This window comes from Heloderma suspectum, chromosome 3, assembly GCF_057233095.1.
Source record: "Heloderma suspectum isolate Gila_16-S chromosome 3, 16-S_ref, whole genome shotgun sequence".
NCBI lineage: Eukaryota > Metazoa > Chordata > Lepidosauria > Squamata > Helodermatidae > Heloderma > Heloderma suspectum.
In genome coordinates, this window is record NC_139460.1 from 325,980,781 (window position 1) to 326,003,460 (window position 22,680).

Genomic DNA, 22,680 nt, shown 5'->3' on the forward strand with positions numbered 1-22,680 from the left:
TTACTCCTGAGAAGTCATGTCTAGAGTTGCCATGCTAGTGTGTTGAGGAGCAGGTGACCAGTTCCAAGGGAGAAAAGAACCCAGCCCTTCCACTTCATAATCCAGCAGCCAAATATCCCTCATTTGCCTTGCTAAATAGAATTAAGTAAAAATAGGAAAGAAACTTAACACAGGAACCTGATACGCACATCTGTTACCATCCGGAGCAAAAGCATTATCTGGTTACAGTACGTGTTTCTTTTCCACATCGCTCCGGGCTGCGATCCCCCCACTCAGGGAAGTAGAGAGGGAGAGAGACACTTGCGTGGATCTCAAGAGGGTTTACTTCCGAAGAAAACGGTCGGAGACCTGGGACTACCACAGGCGACTCAGAAGAAACAGGAGAAAAGAAAACCTGAATAATTTAAAATTTTGTTAATAAAAGAAAAGAGGGCCCTAGGTAAATAGACGAAAATAGTAGGTGAACGGAGAGGGTAATAATAATAATTGATAATAATAAATCTCCATCCATATGATCCCAGACATCTGTAATGCAGATTCATGTCCTGATCCTTCAGGGAAAGCTGTCTGCAAAGAGGATTACCCGTTGCCGCTTTCAGAAGTCTATTTACTCCAGAGTAATCCCGTTCAGACCGAGAGTGGACTGACAAAGTCTGCACACTTTCTTGGCGAGCAAGATCCAGTGAACTGGGTGGAACTTACTTCCGAGTAAACGTACAAATAACAGATCGCGCTGCACGGGGACTCTAAATAGGGGCTACTGTGACCCAGAACTTTTAAACGAAAGTGGGAAAACCGTGGGTGGTGATTGCCTTTGAATACTCTCGAGAATATAAGTGGACTCATTGGAACCGCCCGAGGCTGGTTCCTTATGGATTCAAGAAAGGGAGGGAATCGACGATCGGCGGGTTTCTGGGCGCGCTCGGAATGAGGACTTGGCACTACTTATTATGACCACGATGGTGAAAGGGGAGGGCGTCATCCCCGCTTTTCCTGTCAGTGGGCGCGATCCAGCCCCATTAGAAGTCGCACTGATATAAAGGAGAGGCTAGCGACTCGAGCCTATGCATGTGTTTACTCGGAAGTAAGTCTCCCCGAGTTTCTTCCCCCCCTTCCTTCCCCAATTTAGTTGTACTCACTCTTGACTAAGTGGGGATCGGTCTGCAGCTGTGAAGCCCCCCCCTTCTGTGCACGTTTACTCAGAAGCAAGTTTCGCCCCCCCAGTAAGAAGTAAGCCTCCCTCCCCTGCAATGTCGAGCAGGGGATTTAAGAAGGCTAAAGTTCGGCTGGATCGCCCCCCACTGTCTGAAAACACTGGGGTTTCAAACTGGTATCTGAAAACCAGTGGAGGCTCCTTTAGAGTTCTGGCTGATTCTGATTGAAACCCAGAATGCATTCACAGCCCCACCTAAACCTGAGCCACCCGCCTACACTGCAGAAAGCGTGCAAAAAGGTAGTGGGAGCTACTTATTTCGGTGTCGTTAAACGAGTGAAACGGTCTGCGCCTCAGCACAGGAACCCCCCCCCCAATATTTTGGCTGCAATTCTGCGCGTTTGCTTGAGACCCTCACATCTTAACTGCGCTACTTAGGACTTAAGTCCGAATGAACCTGTGTAGCAGGATCCGACGGAGAGAAGGCTAAAGGCTCGGGACTTCTTTCCCAACGGATGTTTACTTGGAAGTAAATTTCACAGGGGTCAGTGGGACTTACTCCCGGGTAACTCTGTTTCGGATTGCAGCCTAAGGTTGCAATGCTATGCACCCTAAACTTGAGAGTAAGCCCCACTGAGTTCAGTGGGACTTACTTCCAAGTAAGCCTTCATGGGGATCATGCTGCGACTATACGTGGTGGGGAGAAGATGTTTTGTCCCGCAGTTTGTGACAGTAAGGCGGGAGCCAGCAGAAAAAAATTATGCCGTCTGAATGAAACCGGAGTTAAAAAGGATGCGACCTGACGGGGGATACGAAGCCATTCCGGGGGTGATTAAAGCGAAAGGCCCCTATCCAGCGGGAAGTTCTGTGACGCAAGGGGGGCTTGCCCTTCAGCAGTTCTCTCTGGATTGGATTGGGTCCAAAGTTACTAACTTGTTTCTCAGAAGCGCCAGTTGAGGTCTTTCTTTCTTTCGCCCCCACGCCGGAGGAGGGGCGCGAATTTAGGTAGTGGTGAGGGAGCGGCTGGGTGGGAAGGGTCAACCTTTATCCGGATCGGCCCCGCCTATTTACATTAAAGTAAAAAAAAAAAAAAAGAGAGAGAGAGAGAGAGGGAGCAGAAGTTAGAATCAGCTACACGCTACGCATTTAACTTTAGCCCTATCCTAAGCAAATATATTGGGAAGGAAATCCGGCTGAAATCGACCAGGTTTGCTTTTTGTCGGGGACACAGGATGCGGATTCGTCGGCTGCTCCGTCCGAAACCAACCAGCGCGCCTCGAGTTCGCAATCCGCCGGTTGCCAGTCAGTTCCCTCGGGGTGTCAATTTCACGCGCCCTCGCTTTCTCGGACCCCTGAGATCCGCTTCTCGGTGACCGCAATAACTCTCTCAAAGGGGGAAAGAGGAATTAGCGAATGCGCCCCCCCCCCCCCCCGGCCAAAATTACCGAAAGGCACATCCGTATATACCTTCAGGCTACGGAGAAAGTTCCTTCCCAATTCCTCACTGAATAAAGCGCATTTGTGGGAGAAGAGCGAGGGTGACAGCGGAGGCTGGTGCCTGCCATGTCAGCGGGCTGTGGATCCGGTCTGGGTTTGAGCCAGAACTCTAAAGGAGCTATCCAAGGCGCTTGAATGGAGCTATCCCGGAGCGGATTCGCCCCCTCGCTAACTTCGGAGCCACCAGCCTCCACTCCCCCAAATCGGTTCAGCACCTTGGATAGCTCCTTTGGGGCTCTGGCTGGTTCTGACTGACTCTCAGAGCGGATCCCCACACCCCGCTGACAGGGAGCGACCAGCCTCCACTGGGGCGCGCGCGTCACCAGGACTCCTAAATCCTCCTGCTGGAATTAGCCTCCCCCCGCCGCTCTCCTCCCCGCCCCGACACTTGTCAGGCCCCTCACTGGGGAGTGATGATAGATCGCGGGCTTAATGGGGCGCAAAAGCGCCGGGCTCCTGTGGGGGGGGGGGAGGGCGTGCCCTTCCCTTGACGTCAGCAGAAGGCTTTAAAAGTGGGGGCGTCGGTGGAGGTCCCAGAATCCAAGATCGGCACCCGTGAGCGGCGCCAGCAGCAGCAGCAGCGCCCAGCAGGGAGGCACCGCAGTAGCACCCGCTCCTCCGTCCGGCCCTTCCTCCTCTTCCGCGCACGTCCCCGAGCCAGGAGCAAGCATGGTGACCTGCCGCCTCCAGGGCGCCCTCGCCCTGCTCGCCTCCGTCGCCCTGGCGCTGAGCACCGTGGCCGCGGCGCCCTCGGACCCGCGACTCCGGCAGTTCCTGCAGAAGTCACTGGCCGCAGCGGCGGGGAAACAGGCAAGGAGGAACCCAGGTGTCCGGGAGCGGTGGGGAGGGGGGGAGAGACGGAGGAGGACGGCGCTAAGTGCTCCGCTGGCGGCGTTGGAAAACGAGCGGCCCCGAGCGCGTGCAGACTTCACTGTCCTCATCCCTCCGTAAGGAGGACCTTTGCTGGATGAGACCGAGAAGGTCCGTCTAGTCCAGCATCCGGTTCTTCCCTCATTCTTTGTCCCCCAGTGCTACAAAGGTAGGCTGTTGCTCCATATGGAGGTGCTGTTTCTAACTATCACAGCAGAGGTGAATACAGGCGGAGCCAGTATGAAGTCTAGTGGTTAGAGTGCTGGCCTGGGGAGATCCAGGTTCTAGTCCCCACTTGGCCATGAAGCTCACGAGGTGACTTTGGGCCAGTCGCTGATTCTCAGCCTAAACTACCTCACAGAGCTGTTGTGAAGATAAAATGGAGAGGAGGAGAACCTCCCGAACTGCCTTGGGTTCCTTGCAGGAGGATAAAGGCAGGATATAAATGTAACAAAGAAATAATAAAAAAAGGGCCCTGCTTGATCAGAGTAAAAATAGTGCTGTGCCAAAAAATTTTCCCACATTTTTTTTTTTTTTTACCATTCTCTTTCAATTTGATAGAAAAGACGTTGCTCTCAAAAAGAAATTCAAAGGAGGGGAAATTACGGAGAAATTTTGGAGAAATTTTCATGGGCTGGGTTTGGGGTTCTTGTGCTTACCTTACCCATGAGGTGGCTGAGGAGTGTGCATGAGTGTCCTGTCTGTCATTGTACAGTAATTTCTGTGGCAGCCTGTAGTCTCCTCGGCTTTTCACACTTCAGTTGAAGCCACCATGAGGAGGACCTCGTCCTCAGGCAACTCCTCCTGTGGGTCTTTTTCAGTCCAGGAAGTGCAGGTGGCCTGGGAGGCTGCAGCCTGCAGAGCAATGGGAAGGTGTGTGACACACACAGAGAGAAAACACACACAGCCCCCCCCCGCCACCTCCCAGTGATTATGGAAGCTCAAGAATACCAGCAAAAGAAATTCAAAATTCTGCCTCAGAAAAGTGGAAGCCTCAGCACATGATGCTGTTGCCAGCAGGAGCAGTGCAATGAACAAAAAACCTTCAGGAAAAAAGGAAGAAGCTGTGCTACAACCCTTGACGGTAGTGAGCCCTGTCTGTGAGAAACTGTTGGAGAATTTCTCCTCAAGTCGGTGAACTTGTCCCCCAATTTCTCTGCCACAAATAGGCTGGAGCATTTTGAGAGGCCCTTTGCGCACAGCTCTACTAAAAAACTGTCTACTAGTCAAGAGTTCTCTTTCCAATAGTGATCATCTAGGTGCCCATAGAAACCCACCCCCAAAGCAGGGTAGCCCCCTCCCCTTGCTGCCCTCCTGTTCAGAGGTAAACTGTCACTCCCTGAACTTGTCCAGTCCCTTTTTAAGCCACTGATCTCACAGAGTGATCACAGCCCAGGGCAATGGGGAGGGAGCTCCAGGCAGGTTTGAGCCCCCAGTACCCCTCTTTGTAGAAAACAAGTACTGTTGGGGTGGTGGTGTGGGGGTAGTGAGAGAAAATTTAAAACAGGTCTCCATCCCTGGACCTCTTTTGAAAGCCAAGCATTCAAAAAGTAACAGTATACAAGTGTTTTTGATCATGTGAAGTAGAGTGAGGCTCAACCCCAACAATTTTTGGAATGCCAGGAGCTGAACAAGAGTGCCTCTGAGCATGTGAAGAACTTGTGTGAATACAGGACTCTAATCCAAAGTCTCTTTTGAACGTCTTATTAGAAAACAATGATCTATGCAATCTATATTTTATTACAGCTTTCCCCAACCTGGTGCTCTCTAGATCGCTGGACTACAACTCTCATCATTCCCAGCCAGCAGGGCTAATTCTCAGGAATGATGGCAACTGTAGTCCAAAACATCCGAAGGCTGGGAAGGCTGTTATATTACTTAACTTTAGAGTTTTACATTGTTAAATATGATGATCAAGTAACTTAATGCTCTTTCCAGTTTTTTTTTAAATGTGGATTTATGAATTGCCTCCTCTAAACCAGGCATTCTTGTTCACATCCAGAAGTAAAAACAGATTTTTTTAAAAAAATAAAAATAGAAAATATAATACCCATGAACAAAGAAAGCAAACTAGCAGCAGTGCAAACTTAAGAAACAAAAATCCAACCATCCCACAGTACAAGTTAATTTAGCAGGTTGAAATATCTTTGGTATCAGCTCGTCATCTAGGAGACAATGAGGTTTTATTTCCCCCCTTTGAGACATGAACAGGTACCCTACTCTACCCTACAATTCATGTCTCTTGGACTATATTCTGATTCTCTTAGAATGCATATAGACATCTGTCACCATCTTCTCAGGGGCAATCTACATTACAACTTTAAACTAGTTTCAAACCTGTTTTTAGTGATTATGGCTAACAAATACAGGAATTCTGGGAATTGTAGCTCTAGGAAGAGGGGCCACTTGGGTAGGGGACAGGGGTCTCTAGCAAAGAATTCTCAGTACCCTCATGAAACTGCAGGATCCCTTTAGATAAACCGGTTTGAAACCAGTTTAAAGTTGTAATGTAGGTTGGCTCGCATCAGTTTACATTGTGCATCCAGTGAAGTAGACGTGTGTCCATCACAACTCATGCAATTATAGACATATTAAAAGCCAGTAGGACTTTTATTTTGTTCATGGGTCCATCATGCCAAAGGGTGAGATATCAAAGTACTGCATACGTAAAATAGTACATACCTGATTTTACTGTTCTTAGCAGACTTATTACAGCTGCTTTCCTGGAATGTATCTTCCCTGATGTTCTGCCGTTATTTTCTCAGGGTTCTCATCCATTTCAAAACCACATATAGGCAAATGTTATACTAGAAAGGGCCCCACAACAACAACAAAAAAAAAATTGAAAACTTTTTAATTTTATCATCCACACCCAGTCGCAGCTAAAACATTCTGTTCATCCTTTTTCGGGACCTAGTCAGAATACAGTGATACGGAGTTCTCCAGGGTGCTGAAAATAATCTCACGGTAACAGCCCGACCTAACTCAAGATTACTCAGAAGTAAGCCTCAGTGAGTTTGCTTATATCCTAGTAAGTGTGTTTGAACACTCAATTTGATTGTTTGAGTGCAATCCTATACATGTTTAGAAAGAAAAAAGTCATACAACTCCCAGCATGCTCAGCTGGCTGGGGAATGCTGGGAGTTGTAAGATTTTTTTTTCCTGACTGCACATGTATAAGATTGTATCCCAAGGGAGTTACTACTAGATGGATTCATGTGCTGCTTTTGGCGGTAGCAGCGGTAGGGGGTGGGGGCATGTTGGATCTTGTAGAATCACAGTGTTTCGATGGTCAGCTGTGTATCAAGCAAACAAATGTTTGAGTAGCACAAAATTATTCAGTAAAGTAGCATGCTTTTGAGACACACAGAACTCCTGTAAATGAGCTGAGCCAATCCTGGAACACTTTTGGTTCTTCTCTGTCTTGCTCACTGAAAGTCTCCATCATTATTAAGAAGAACTGGTTCACACATGTTCTGATCCACTGCTCAGAGTGGGTCCAGATGGCTGCTTTGTCCCCCAGTTCTTCAGGAATTGCTTGATGGCATCCATCTGGCACTGGGTATGGAAGGAATTGAAATCTCAATCTGATGGACCCTGGCACAGTCACACTTTCAGCAAGCTGTGAAAATTCTCCTTATATAAAATGTGATGGCCCCTGAGACCGTTTTGTGATGGATCTCTTTGGATAAGCGCATTCAGTGTTGTTCTCCCACGGTGAAGGAAAACATCTCCATATGGGTGGGTAGTGTAGTGGAAGTCTAAATCCACCCCTAATCTTGGCTTCAGTTCTTGTGTTGTAGTTTTGTACACATGAGACTGAACCCAGGTATGAAGAGTGTATTATGTAAAATAGGTCAGGGCATGTAAGTATATCTTCCGTTATAGCATGTGTCTTGGGAAGGTGACTCTACCATCCAAACAAGTGTATTAAGACAAGAAACAACCTCTATGGCCTTTTATCTCATTCCAAATACACATCTTCTAGCCTCAGGAATAAAACAATAACTTGCAAATCAGTTTTTTTTAAAAAACCTTATTATTATTATTATTATTGAACATTTATATAACACATTTAATTTGCAGAGCACTTTAGAATCCTTATTTGCCTTTAACAACCCCCCCCCAAACAAAAACAAACACACAAACACACACACCCTGTGAGGCTGGTCACTATTATCTCCATTTTGCAGATGGGAAACTGCGGCTGAGTGACAATGACTTGCCCAGTGCAATGGACAGGGGGACATAGTTGCTCTGGCATCATTGACATAATCAGTGGCTGAATCCACTGTCTTTCAAATTCTGTATTTATTTATTTAAAATGTTTCCTGGCTGCTCTTTACCCAGAAAAGTGGGTTCTAGGGTGGTATACAAATATAAAATAAATGTCAACAATATAATAAGAAACAATAAACATCAAGCCATAACACTGAGAGGGATAATGGAACAACTCATCAACCAGCTAAAAATGATACAAAGAACATTAAACTGTAAACAAATTAAAATGCCCAGGAAAATAAAAATATGTTAATTTGGCACCAGTAGAATCTCAGGAGGGAGAGGATTCCAGAGTTGGGGGGCCACCACAGAAAAGGCCCTCTCCTTTGCCACTTCATAATGGACTTCTCTTACCGAAGGCACTCAGAGAAGGGCCTCATCTGATGACCTTAAGGCACGAGCAAATTGGGATGGGAGGAGGTGCTCCTTAAAGTCTTTGGGTCCCGAGGCATTCAGGGCTCCAAGGGTAAGCACCAGCACCTTGAATTGGACTCAGAAGTGAATAGGCAACCAGTGCAATTCTTTCAGAACTGGTGAACTGCCTACACAAGCAGAGAATTCTAGCGGCCAAATCCTGCACCAGTTGAAGCTTGCGGTCCGCCTCCAGGGATAGTGCCACATATAAAGCATTAGAGTAATCCAGCCTGGAGGGCACCAGGGCAAGGACGACTGGACTGAGGCTATCCCTTGCTCAGGGAAGCCCACGCCTGGCGAAGGGGCTGGAGTGGGTAAAAGGGATGACCGCGTAACATGCCGTTCGCTTTGGCATTAGCAGGGAAATACCTGCCTGATTCTGAGGGATTGCAGCGGAAGGATCAGGGGAATGTGGCCTGCCTCCGAGAGACATATTCCACTCTGGACTGAACAGAGCACGGCTTGTTGTGCTCACGTGCTCTCTGGAAACCTAAAGTCAAAGGGCATGTGGACGGAAGTTAGGTAAATGTCAGATGAAGACAGTAAGAGCGGCCTTGCTGGATCAGGCCGAAGTTTGTATCGTCCGGGGCATTTTCATTTCTAGCTGCTACCACCCAGACACTGCTGGAAAATGTATGAGCAGAGCCAGTGGAGGCTGGTGGCTCCAATGGCAGTGGGGCAGTGAATCTGCTCTGGGTTTCAGTCAGAACCAGTCAGAACTCTGGCTTGGATAGCTCCATTAGAGGTCTGACTGGTTCTGACTGAAACCCAGAGCAGGTTCACCAGCGCACCGACATCAGAGCCACCAACCTCCGCTGAGCAGAGCAGGGCCAGCCCCAGGTTTTGGAGGGCCTTGGGCAAGCGAGCCCACCTTCTCGCCGCCAGGGTCACCAGCTGCTCTTGCTCCCATCCCCTTTCTCATCATTGCCACCACTTGCTTGTTTGGCAGCCAGAGAGCCACTGAGCAAGCAGGCCGGCGCATCTGCTCCTCCTCCTCCTCCTCACTACCACCCTTGTCTGGGCCAGAGCGAGAGGCAGGAGAGCAACCAGGTTGCCGTGGTGATGAGGAGAAGAGAGTCCAGGGGGCTCTTGTCAGTGGGACTGAAGGGATATTCGGGGTGTGTGTGTGTGTGTGTGTGCGTGTGTATCAAAGGGAGGTATCTTTACAGGCATGCGTTATGGGTTTAATGGCTAGAATACAATGGGGCAAGTAAGGAAAGGGGTACGTTAGTTGCTTGCTAGTACTGAGAGGGGCGATGGGACGAGAGGGATTTGAATCATGTCTATCTTTCAATTAATTGGAGCTGCATATGTTTCTAAGGATGAGGCGGCTCCAAGCAGGTTACCACAGGGCGCCTGGAGGGTGGGCGACAGAGCTGCTCCTAACTGGTTTTAGGAAAAAGAAGTAGAGTCAGTTGACCACAGAAATGGGGAACTAAGGGGCTTTTTGGGGTAAACAAAGTATGTTGGCAGTAGGAAGGAACTTACGTGTCACAAAATAAGCATATGGAACAACATGGTCCAATGAAAAGAAAAATTTTGGAATATGCATCAAGAGGGAGGTAACCAGTTTTAAGAGGGTATATACTGGGGTGCACAGAAGAGATCTGGGACCCCCTTCTTTACTCTGAGCCCAACCTGCTACTGTGAGGTCTATTCAGTAGGCCTTAAGTGAAGCCAGGGCCTAGAGTGGAGAGGAGAGTCCCTTTACTGGTGAAGAGCATGTGCCAGTGATAACTGGGGTACAGGGGCTAGAATTGTAAGTATTGCGTTGTTTTTGCTTTGCTGTGGAGTGGGGGAGTGTGTGCTATCTTTCCATGTCTCTCTTTAATAAATGCATTTAGCGTATGTCATTGTTTCAGTCATTATTTGTAGAATTTAAGTAAATCAGAATGAATGTGAAAACTCTGGTCTTGGTCCCCAAAGGGACCTCACCTACCGCATCAGGGCTAAACTGAGGCTGTTTAAAGTAGGTGTGCCTAGGTATCCAGTACCAGGGACCCTGAAATTTTAGCCTCCAGTTTTTCCCTTACAGGCTCCTGCTGAGGTATGGGCCCACACCAGGTGCCAGACTATGCCCGTTACAATCCCGGGAGTGGAGTACTAAGCCAACTTTCCCTGTTTTTTGTCCCCCACATTCAGTACTCAGAGGTACAGTGCATCTACACATGGAGGTTCTATTATTCAGCTATGCTGCCTTTAAAAGGCCCAGCCCTATTTCTTTCAGTTGCAATTTCTTTGTCCATGGTAGACCAAGCCCTTCTAAACGTAAGGGACATTTCCCTGCGAAAATGGTGATGTTTTTCTCTAGATCTCCTGGGGACCAAAACTGCTTTTGTCAGACAAACTGTTCTCTCCCTAAATAGTTATCAGGCTTCACAGTCCTGTTGGGACTAGGGATGGTGCGGATGCCTGATTCCATCTGGGAATCTGGTGCCCCCCCCTGTACACACCAGCCCCGCTTGCTGAGGCCCTGCCCCCACTCTCCCCCTGCCCATGCTTGGCAAGCGGCCTGTACTCACCCCAGTGGCCTCGTTGAGCTTTGCCGTCGCCATTTTTTGAAAAATAAAATGGCGATTGCAAAAATGCGCATCTTTGCCTATGCACGAAAATGCACATTTTGTGAATGCATATATGTATTTGCACATGCGGAAATGCACATTTCACAAATGTGCATATTTGCATATACATGAAAATGTGCATTTCACGCACATGCAAATATGCACAATCACAAAATGCACATTTTCGTGCATACGCAAAGATGCGCATTTTTGCAATCGCCATTTTATTTTTCAAAAATGGCAACCGTGGAGCTCGACAAGGCCACTGGGGTGAGTATGGGCTGCTCACTGAGTGCAGGAGGGGCTCGAGCACGGTCTGGGGACCGGTGAGCAGGGGCAGGGGTGTGTGGGCACCTGGAGAACCTGGATGGGGGTGGGTTTGCACATCCCTAGTTGGGACCCTTTATAGCAGCAAGCGCTCCCTGTTCTGCTTCACATGTGCACACAACTATCTGTGCGTATCTTGCATGATTTGACATGTACACTCCAAAAGAGAGATGCAACATTAAAAGTGTGAGGATCCTGAAAACATTTTTTGTTTTCTTTTCCTTAAAAATGGAACAATGTACAGTTTTTTTTAATCACAACTTGAAAGATAAAATTGCCTTTGGCCCATGTGCACAAATGGTCACTCTCCTTCCTTAAACACCCCCCCATTGGACTTAAAAAAAAAAAGATCTGTGCCACTCTTTCTCTCCCTTTGAGTGTGTTCAGTGGACTTTTTTTTGGCCAACTTGAATGCAAGTATGATGCACTTTGTTCTTCTTTCAACCAGAGCTGCTGCAAATATGATGAAAGGTCTACAGGAAAAGTACGTCCGTATAGGAAAGAATTCACAACATGCATTCTGATACAGCAAACACATTCTAGGAAGCAATTGCAGTTTCCCAACAGCCACACACAGCCGCACATCCCTTCTCGATCACCCCAGAGTGCAGGACATGGAATAATGGGCTTAAGTGACAGGAAGCCAGATTCTGGCTGAACATCAGGAAAAACCTCCTGACTGTTAGAGCAATATGACAATGGAACCAACTACCTAGGGAGGCGGTGGGCTCTCCCACACTGGAGGCATTCAAGACGAGGCTGGACAGCCACCTGTCAGGGATGCTCTGACTTGGACACCTGCATTGAGCAGGGGGTTGGACTCAATGGCCTTGCAGGCCCCTTCCAACCCTACTATTCTATGATTGCTACTATTCTATGACTGAATGTAAGTAACAGACATTTGAAGTGGAGGCTGGTGGCTCTGATGTCAGTGGGATGGTGAATCCGCTTTGGGTTTCAGTCAGAACCAGCCAGAATGCTAAAGGAGCCATCCAAGGTGCAAAGCATAGCTCCTTTAGAGTTCTGGCTGGTTCTGACTGAAACCCGGAGCAGATTCACCACCCCACTGACATCGGAGCCACCGGCCTCCACTGGAGATTTGTCCAGGGAGAGAGAGAGAGAGAGAGAGAGAGAGACCATTTTCAGCTCAACTGGCTGACACAATCAGAATCGAATGAGCCTTCTTCACACAGGTCTCCCTTTCTCCTTTTCTGTAAAGGAACTGGCCAAGTATTTCCTGGCGGAACTGCTCTCAGAACCCAACCAATCCGAAAATGAGGCCCTGGAATCAGATGATTTGTCCCGCGGCGCTGAGCAAGACGAAGTGAGGCTGGAGCTGGAAAGATCGGCCAACTTGAACCCTCTGGCACCCAGAGAACGCAAAGCTGGATGCAAGAATTTCTTCTGGAAGACATTCACATCCTGTTAGCTTTAGAAATCTCTTCCTCCCTCCCCACCCTTCACCTCAAGTCTCTCCCTGATTTCCCAGTCCCTTCATGCCAGGAGCTGAAGACTGTAATATATAACACATTGTTAAAGTAAAATGAAAAAAAAAAGACAGAAAAAAATTCAGTTTGATTTTGAAGTTGTTTTAATAAAACATTCAGTTTCAATTGTACACAATTTCCTTGCGTTTGTGATCTCTGACTATTTCTTCATGACACACCAACCCATCCCCAACATTGCAAAGTCACTCTAATGTGCTCTTTTTAATTCTTTCTTGCAATAAAGTTTATGTTTCAAAGAGTCATGGTTATACATTTTCGTTGCAGCTTCTTTCTATTTTTCTATAAGCGTTAAGGGGATAGAAACATGATGGCTATATGCTACCCCCAGGGTCGGAAGCAGTATGTATATAATTCACAGAAGAAAACATAATGAATACATCTTCTATTTGTGGGGTTTCACATATAGAAAAACACTGAAATGTGGGAACATTTGCATTCCTCCCAGCCAGATATGATGGAGGCATACTTCTGTAGATGCTTTCTTTAGCTCAGAATTAAGGAATTATGAGAGGAAAATGGTTCACCTTTACAAAGATGGTAACACCTACTAAATCCTGGACACCCCACTGCCAGTCAGAATAGACGATGCTGGGTTATTTATTTATTTATTTCATTTCTATACCGCCCAATAGCCGAAGCTCTCTGGACCAATGGGCTAAGTCAATACAAGGCACCTTCATATGATCCTGGCCTTCCTCTCCGTGACAACCTTTCACATACTTGAAAGCTTGTCACAGAGAGGAAGGCCAGGATCTCTTCTTGATCATCAGAGAGTGTAGGACATGGAATAATGGGCTCAAGTTGCAGGAAGCCAGATTCTGGCTGAACATCAGGAAAAACGTCCTGACTGTTAGAGCAATACAACAATGGAACCCGTTACCCAGGGAGGTGGTGGGCTCACACTGGAGGCATTCAAGACAAGGCTGGACAGCCATCTGTCAGGGATGCTTTGACTTGGATTCCTGCACTGAGCACGGGTTTGGACTCGATGGCCTTGTAGGCCCCTTCCAACCTTACTATTCTATGATTCTATGATCATAATGTCCTCGTAGGGCCAAATGAGATGTATCATCAGTTCTATGAATGCAATGAACGTGCCTGGGTTTTTTTGTTCTGTTATTCAAATAGCTTGCTGGGCATCGAAGGATGGAACCAGGCCTGCTCAGAGTCCTTCCTGAAATGGGGGGAGGGTAGTTTTTGCCCACCCTCACTGGGCAAACAGCTGCATGTTAATCCACCCCCCATGTCAATCCCTGTCAATCTACCCCGAGGCTTTTGGCCCTGAATGGTCTCAGACCCTGAGCTCCCAGCTGGCCTTTTAGCCCCATGTCTGCCTGCCCTCACCAGCTGCAGCCTCTTTTCTTGTTTGCAGCTCCATGCCATCGGACACATTCCCCCTCCCACTGCTTGCGCTCCTGGGGATGGAAGTACTACTGCTTCATCCACTCCTCCCTCTGCATCGCCTCAGGAGGACCAGTGGAGGCTGGCAGCTCCGATGTCAGTGGGTGGTGGTTCCGCACCAGGTTTCATTCAGAACCAGCCAGAACTCTGAAGGAGCTCTCCAAGGCGCGACTGAAGCCTCCACTGCTCAGGACTGGGGGAAGCTGGGAGGGGAAGTTGACTCTTCTCTCCCTCCCTTCTGTGGGCCTGGCAAAAGCCGCTTTTCCCAAGCTGCTATTGGATGTCAACTAAAGCTCCTATTGGTGCCAATGGAGGCTTTCTTAGGAATTGAAATGGCAGCTTTGGAGAGTCAATTTCTTTCTTACCTTTCAAATATAAAATGCCCAAGGCAACTAGCAATAAAAAAGGTAAAACAATCAAGCCATTAAATGTATGCATGTGTGTGCGTGTAGGAGTAGTAGGCTGAGCATATGCTCCGCATGCAGAAGGGCCCAGGTTCAGGTTCAGTCCCAACTGCCTCCAGTTAAAGATAAAGGATCAGGCGTTGGAAAAAGGGCAGATGCTGTCAGTCAGAATAGCCAGTGCTAGGAGCGGTGGACAAATGAGTATTATTATTATTATTATTATTATTATTATTATTATTATTATTATTATTTACATTTCTATACCGCCCAATGGCTAGAGCTCTCTGGGCGGTTTACAAAGATTAAAAACATTAAAAATACAATATACAGAGATTAAAAACAATCTACATAAAGAACACATGCACAGACAATACACACAAAAGAAACTTATATCTAAAACAACTTCAAACAAACAGTCACAAAAACAAACAACCATAACCATAAGACATTCCAGGATCGATTAAACACTTATCATATGCTGCCAAATGCCTTGAGAGAAGAAAAAGGTCTTAACCTGGTGCCAAAAAGATAATAATGTTGGCACCAGGCGGGCCTCATCGGGGAGATTATTCCATAATTTGGGGGCCACCAACGAAAAGGGAGTAAAGGGATCTGTCTTTATGGGCAGCTCGGAAGCTGGACTCCAACTCCCATCAGCCCCAGTCAGTAGCCAGGGATCAGGGCTGGTGTCAAGGGGAGGCATGGTCAGGATCTTGCCAAGGGCCCACACCCCAGCAGGGTCCCACTGACAAGAGCCCCCTGGAGCTGCTCCTCCTCTTTACCCTGGCAACCTGCTTCTTCCCCCGCCTCTCTCGCTCTGGCCCAGACAACAGTGGTGGGGAGGGGGAGAAGGAGCAGCTGGTGACGATAGTGGTGGTAAGGTGGACTCACCAAGGGAGTCCTCTTGCCCAAGGGCCCACAAAAGCCTGAAGCTTGCCAGGAATGATGGGACTTGTATTCTTCAGGTAGTGGAGTCATCCTGGAGTCAGCTCCAGTTCCATTGAACTCCTGGCGCCAGAGGTCCACATTTGTCCTTGCTTAGGATCTCTCTCTCTCTCTCTCTCACACACACACACACACATTTATCAACCCACCTACCTTATTTAGAATATTTATAGGCCACTCTTCAGCTAATGTTCTCCGTGCAACTCACCATAAAAGATCAAAATAATATTTAAAACAATTCCCACAATATTTTTTAAAAATAAAATTATAGTAATAAACAAGGCACAGCAGAGCAATAAAATAAAATGTCAGCATAAACTGACAACACACCATGTCAACATTATTTCTTCAGTGAATTGCATTCAGATGTATCATGCGTTTCAGTGTTCAAAAACTCAGGACAATAATATTTTTTTACATGAAATAATATGACCTAAGTAAGAAAAGACAGGAATTCTTGCATCTGCTGCTTCCTTCTGCCCAAGTATGACTGTGAGATCCAGTGTGGTGTAGTGGTTAGAGTGTTGGGCTGGGACTCAGGAGATCTGGTTCTGGTTCCATAAGAAGATAAGAAGAGCCCTGATGAGGGATCTGACCAGCTGCCCATCTAGTCCAGCATTCTGTTCACACAGTGGCCGACCAGCTCCCCACGGGAAACTGAATTGGCCATGAAGCGCACTGGGTGACTTTGGGCCAGTCACTGACTTACAGCCTGATCTACCTCACAGGGTTGTTGTGAGGATAAAATGGAGAGGAGGAGGGCCATATAAGCCTCCTTGGGTTCCTTGCAAGGGGAAAAAGGCAGGATAGAAATGTGATAAATAAATGATGACTATGCTAAATCTTGGGATTTCTCCATTGTTTTCTATTGGCAGTGCTGACTTACACCCCTGGGGAGGGGGCAGAAAAGTCTAAAAGAACTGAACGTTGGTCACTGTAGCCCCATTGACATTCGCCCCTTTGTGAAGGAGGAAACGGGGCTGCCCGTCTGTCCCCACATTAACATACCTGCTGGCTCTGCCTCACCCCCGCCCCCGAGCTCAATCTGAACATGAAGCATATACATATTTAGGCTCCCTGCTCGGGCCTTCCACCAAACGTGTGGAGATCTGGGACGCACGCAGCAGGCGGTGGGGTGGGGGGGACAGCGGGTGGAGCCAACATAACCAAAATTACCAGCACGTTTTAGCTTCAAGCTCTTACTGTCAGTCACTAAACTTTAGGAGAGGCGTTGGAACCTTTTTAGAAGGGGGGAAAATGCGCAAAAGCTGGGAAAGAACCAAACAATCGGTGGTTGGAGAAAGGGGTGGGGCCGGGGAGGGGGCATGGCCATCTTGGGCATGCTGGAGGGCCAGATGGGGACTGCAGGTGGGCTGGATGGATTTGGCCCACAAGCCAGAGGTTCTCACTCCTGCTCTAGGACCTGTAGTTTGGGATAAGAGATAGAGAGAGGGTTGTGTGCCCCTCCTCACGTGGCTCAGGTTGTCTCAGAAATGACAAGTCCCAGAATTCCTTGGTTGCAGCCAGAATTCCCTGTGCACAAGCAGCAGGAACCAACAGGATGTGGCAGAGCTGAGTAGCAGCAGGAACCTGGGAGAAGAAACATCAGACTCAAAGGGACTGAGTAGACCCATCCCAGGGACAGTGGAATGGAGCCTGTGGTTCTGACAGGAAAGGGGAGCTGGAAAAAGGGGTGGGCAAAGACGTCCACAGGAATGAGAGGGAGAGGAAGACGCCCGAGGAAAGAGTCTGGCAGAAGGGAAGGAAAACTGGCAGAGAGGAGAACTGCACATGGCCCAGAGCTGCAGGTGCGAGGAAGGCTCAGATGCCCTGACTGATCTGAATTAGCCAGTTAAATCTCTCGGTTAGTGAGCTAATAATGCATGGGAGGGGGTGGGGGAGGGAGAGGACAGAAATCCCCATTCATCACGGTGAGGCTGCACACCGTATGTGTCGTGTCATTTGTGACTGCTTGGCTGCTGTCCAACAAGCCCCCCTCTTCTATGCAAGGTTGGAAGGCAAAGTGGCTCTTTCCCCCTTGCCTCTGGCAGCCCTTGTGGTGGAGTGGCTAGAGTGCTGGGCTGGGAGACCTGGGTTCAAGTCCCCATGTGGTCACGAAGCCTCCCGCAAGTGACTTTGGGCCAGTCGCTGACTCTCAGCCTAACCTACCTCACCAGGTTGTTGTGAGAATAAAATGGAGAGGAGGAGGAGGATAAAGTACGCTGTCTGGGGCTCCTTGGAGGAAAAGGTGGGATAGAAATGTAACGAACTAATGAAACAAACCCTAGCTCACCTCGTCCTCCCCGCTTGTTCTATGGGTCCTTCTTCATGCCTTGCGTTGGCTGATAGCCTGACACTGTTTGGTATCCCTTCGCCCTTGTCCTGGCTCCTTGGTTCCTCTTTTGCTCTTCCCCTTCCAGTGTTTTTTTTTTCTATTCTGTTTTTCTGCTGCCTGTTTCTGAGTGCTGAGTCCAAAACAAAGGCCCGTGAGGCTAGGAAAGGACAGCCCAGACTTGACCTTTAGTCCGGCTCCGGTACAGCATGCTCCATGTTGGATGTTCACCGGGAGCTTACACCGAGTCCTGTCCACTTAGGCCAGTATTGTCTGCTGCTCAGACATGCAGCAGATCTTCCCGATGAGGTCTTTCCCTGCCCTGCTGCCTGAGATAAATTAGTTCCTCAAGGTGTCAGGTGGGTAGATGGGTGGGTGATCTTCCTCAGCTCTGCTCCCCGAAATCCTCTTAGCAAGAGATGCTGGGACCAAATCTAGAACCTTCTGCTTGTAAAGCAGGTGCTCTGCCACCGGACTCTGCCACTGCCCCCACCCATGAAGGAAGTAACACCAAAGCAAGATATGATTACCATCATACTCTTAGCACCACAGCTTCTCTCTTGCTTTGGTCTCTCTGCAGGCTGTGGCTGCCACATTCTTGCTAAAGCACCAATGACATCACAATGAGCCATGTTAGCCTTCAAGCAGGGATCACCGCTTATAAGCTGGAGGCAGCAGCCCCTTAGGACGGCCCCCGTCCCCAGCCTCTGGGAACCATCAGCTCCTTTCTGGGGGGGCAGGGTGGAGGGTGGGGGTAGCAAGGAACGTCCCCAAAGGTACCCCAGGCACCTCTTGTTTCCCGGAATGTACTTTGCTCTCTCTGAACTGAGAGCCACCCAACCAAGGGCAAAGTCACCATGCCCAACGTGGCTAGCCAAAGTTCTAGAACTCAAGGTCAGCCAAGATGCTAGAGCCAAGAAACGTGCCTGAGAAGGAACTTTCAGAAGAATCATGTGAACTGGAAGCTGCAGCAGTCCTCCCAGCATCCTGCCTCCAACATCTGGACAGCAGCAACTGGAAAGAACGGATTTCCTGCCTGGAGATTTTTGAGAGGGCCGTGGAAGACATGGAGAAAAACCAGATGCCCTGCCAGGCTCTAGTGAGGTTGCTGGATAAAGACCCTGGATGGAATGAAACCAAGCTCCAAGTGATGCAGAAGAAGCTGCGAATTGTCACCCTTATTGCCCAGAAGGGGAACTTCTCCAAAACCTCAGCTCAGTTTGTCTTGGGAAACCTAGTGGACAAAATTGGTGATGTTATCTGTAGCAGTGACACCAAAGAAGCTCTGACTGCGGTGGCTGAAGCATGCGGATTGCCCTGGACAGCGGGGAAGGTAGCAGAAGCAGCCTTCATGCAAGACAGCCCCAGAACCCATTCAGAAACCCTCAACTGGCTGTCTAGTGCCATTAAAGACTTTGGCTTTGATGGCTTGGATGCCAGAAGCTTTGTTAGCTACATTAAATTTGCCTTGGATGCAGCCCACCCAGATGTGCGGGCGTCTGCCTTCAACCTCCTGGGGGTGATGTACCTGTATGTAGGAGCCCCGCTGAGGGCCTTCTTTGAGGATGAAAAGCCACTCCTTCTCTCCCAGATCGATGCCGAGTTTGAGAAGGTGAACGACCAGAGCCCGCCCCCTCCCACACGAGGCCGCTGCAGGTTCTGCAGGGGTGGGAATGACCAGAGAGGAGGGGATGCGCAGTCCTGCAGGAGGAATGATGCCATTGACATCAGCAAGAATATCTCGATGGAGCTGATGTCAAAGATGCAGGATACCAGCTGGAAGGTCCGCAAGGAAGGGCTGGAGGAGGTCTCCAGGATGCTCAGTGATGTCAGTTCCATCCAGCCAAGCATCGGGGACCTTCCCGTTGCCCTAAAGACTTGTTTGCAGGACTCCAACAAAGCCCTGGTGAAGCAGACGCTCATCATCCTTCAGCAGCTGGCGCGGGCCATGGGCCCTGGCATTCGGTATCATGTCAAGACTCTGGGGATGTCCATCATTGCTGCCCTCAGAGACAGCAAGGGCAGCTTGCGGGCAGCAGCCCTGGCCACTGTGGAGGCCTGGGCAGAGCAGACCGGCATGAAGGAATGGCTGGAAGGGGAAGACCTCTCCACAGATCTGAAGAAGGAGAATTTTTTCCAGAGGCAGGGGCTCTTGGGTTGGCTGGCTGAGAAGCTGCCATGCCCCAGTTCTGCCTCCGCTGACCTGCTGCGTTGCGTGCCCCATCTCTATTCGTCCTTGGAGGATGGCTGTGAGGAAACGCGCACGGCAGCTCATGAAGCCCTGCCATTCTTCCTACTCCACCTGGGTTTTGAGAAGATGTCTGAAGCGGCCAACAAAATGAAACCAGCATCTAGAGATGAGGTGCTGTCATTGCTGGAGAAAGCCAAAGCTGGCCAACCAGCCAAGGCCACTTTCAACTTCCCTAAGTCACTTTCCAAGCTACCGAGGGGCAAGTCTTGGGCCAAGTCAACTTCAGCTCCTCCCCAACAATCCAATCCTCCCTGCTTCTCTACTGAAAATGTGGGGTCCAGTGAGCTGAGTTTGGATATAAGAAAGGACAAATCAGAAGGAACCATCCCCAAAGCTAAGAGACTACCGAACATGAAGCTGCCAGCAAAACTTAGCATGAAGGAAGACAGTAGCAAGCTGGGGCCCATTTTCATTATTGTCCCCAAGGCAAAAGAGCAGAGGCTCAAGGATGAGAAGGCTCTGAAGGTGCTGAGATGGAACTTCAGCACCCCAAGTAGCAAGTACGTTGAGCAGCTCAAGGTTCAGATGTGTGGGTGCCTCTCCAACTGGGTGCAGGAGGAGCTGTTTCACTCCAATTTCCAGCACCACATCAAAGCTCTGACTGTGATGACCAAGCACTTAGAAACCGAGAAGGAGGGAGTCATCAGCTGCTTGGACCTCGTCCTGAAATGGCTCAGCCTGCGGTTGTTTGACACCAACACATGGGTGCTGATGAAGACCTTAGAGTATCTCAAAAGACTCTTCAGCCTACTGATTGAGGAGAGATACCAGCTGATGGAGAATGAGGCCTCCTCCTTCCTTCCCTACCTTCTCCTGAAAATGGGGGGGACGAAGGAGTCCATCCTCAAAGAGGTACGGGCAATAGTGAAGCAAACAACCCTTGTCTACCCAGCCTGCAAGATTTTCTGCTTCCTCCTGGAGGGAGCCCAGGGCAAGAATGCCAACCAGCGGGTAGGATGCTTGAAAGAGCTGGGATGGCTGCTGAAGATCTATGGTCCAGCTGTGTGCCAGCCAAACCCAAGCAAAGTTCTGAAGACAATCATCTCCTTGACTGGAGATTCAAACAATGCTGTCCATATTGCTGCCTTGAAGGTCTTTGCAACTGCTCGGGATGTGTATGGAGTTGAGGCATTCAAAGCAATCGGGAATATATCTGACAAACACATGAACCTATTGGAGGGGAGCATGAAAGAGGCAGAAGCCAAGCAAGTCAGGGAAGAAAAAGCTGATGCTGAGGTCTTCAACTTGGCTGGTTGGGTGGGGTCAGTAGAGGGCTCCAAACTCAGCCATGGAACTGGCCATCATACAGGGGAAGAATATTACATTTCCAATATTGACCAAGCTGAGGTAGTGTATGCCGACAGCCTGGCCTTCCACAAGAATCCTAAACAGGTTGACTTCCTCTCCCAATATGTGAGCCTGGAATCCCAGACTGAAAGCAGCATCACTCTCAACATCAATATGATCATTTGCAATGTAGCCGGTGGCAACATCAGCACCAGCATTGAGGCCCTAGTGCAGATCCAGGAGATTATAAAGCAGGAGGACAAAGTGGAGATGATGTCTGGGCATACAAACCAATTTCTGATAGCAACAATCCAACAGCTGAAGTTCATCCATCGGCTCCACATGACGTCCGAGGAGGAGATGAGGAAGGAGCAAGTCATTGAGCTTTACAGCTGTGTCATTTGCAACATGATCTCCCTCTTCCAGGTGGAGAGCCTGGCCCAGGAAGCCTCTGCTGGGGTGCTGAAGGAGCTCCTGAGCAGTCTCATCACCTTATTACTGGATTCTCCAGTCGATGAGCTTCAAGAAGGGCAAGACGCTATCCAGTCTGTCAATCTCTTGATAACAGAGGTGTTGGAGAAATCGGACCAGACCAGACTTCTCAGTTCTTTGCTTCTTCTGCTCCATGAAGGCTTGAGCACCACTAATCTCTTTGCCTTTTCTGAAATGGTGGCAAAGTGTTTGTGGAAAAGTGCCAGGCACCTTCCGCAAACCATTGACAGTGTCAGCCTGGGCCAGATCCTGCTAGATATCCATGTCTTCATGACGGCATGGCCTAAGGAAAAGCTGAAGCAGTACGAGAGCAGTTACCCTCTCCGGGCACTGAAGGCTCTTCTGCACACCCTTTGCAAGCTGAAGGGAGCTGAGATCTTGGATCACCTCACCCTGATAGAGGACAGAGATGAGTCTGAGTTGGAGGCCCATCTATGGAAGCTTGTGAGGCACTCAGCAGAGCAGGCTGGTGTGGATGTGGAGAAAGGTGCTTCTTGCCCAGCTGAGGACAGAATCAACAACACACTGGCAGAGATTTTCAAGAAGATCAACTCCAAGGAGACTGCCAGGTCAGGCCTTGAGGAGCTGTACGAACACAAGGAGAAACACCCTGAGGCAGACTTAGAACCTTTCTTGAAGAATTGCTCCCTCCTCTTCCGGAGTTATGTCAAGCATGGTTTGGCAGTTATAGCTTCAGAGAGAGAAAGCAAACAGAAGATTTGCTCTCCTGCTGAGGAAGAGGCTTAGAGTGAAGCCGCAGTGACATGTCCTCCATGCGCCAAACACCTCAAAGAAGGCAGAAGGTGCAGAGGGTCTATGATTTGGCCAGGTATACTTTTCGCTGGACTGCCCCCTCAGGCCAGCAAATCATTCATGAGGTGAAAAACTAAACAATAAAATCAACCACCTACCTAAAACAAAAGAGGTACTACAGGCGCATATGATCCTGGGTCACTG

At 48.9% G+C, this 22,680-nt stretch overlaps 1 protein-coding gene and 1 pseudogene across 1 annotated transcript; both read left to right on the forward strand.

Annotated features, from left to right (window-relative positions):
- The first annotated feature begins 3,191 nt into the window (after positions 1–3,191).
- Positions 3,192–12,859, forward strand: SST (somatostatin). Its single transcript, XM_084842108.1, has 2 exons — positions 3,192–3,460; positions 12,323–12,859. Exons 1-2 carry the CDS (start codon positions 3,320–3,322, stop codon positions 12,530–12,532), a joined length of 351 nt encoding a protein of 116 aa, XP_084698234.1. The 5' UTR covers positions 3,192–3,319; the 3' UTR covers positions 12,533–12,859.
- Positions 12,860–18,588: 5,729 nt separating this feature from the next.
- Positions 18,589–22,470, forward strand: LOC146351779 (cytoskeleton-associated protein 5 pseudogene; annotated as a pseudogene).
- The last annotated feature ends 210 nt before the right edge of the window (positions 22,471–22,680 follow it).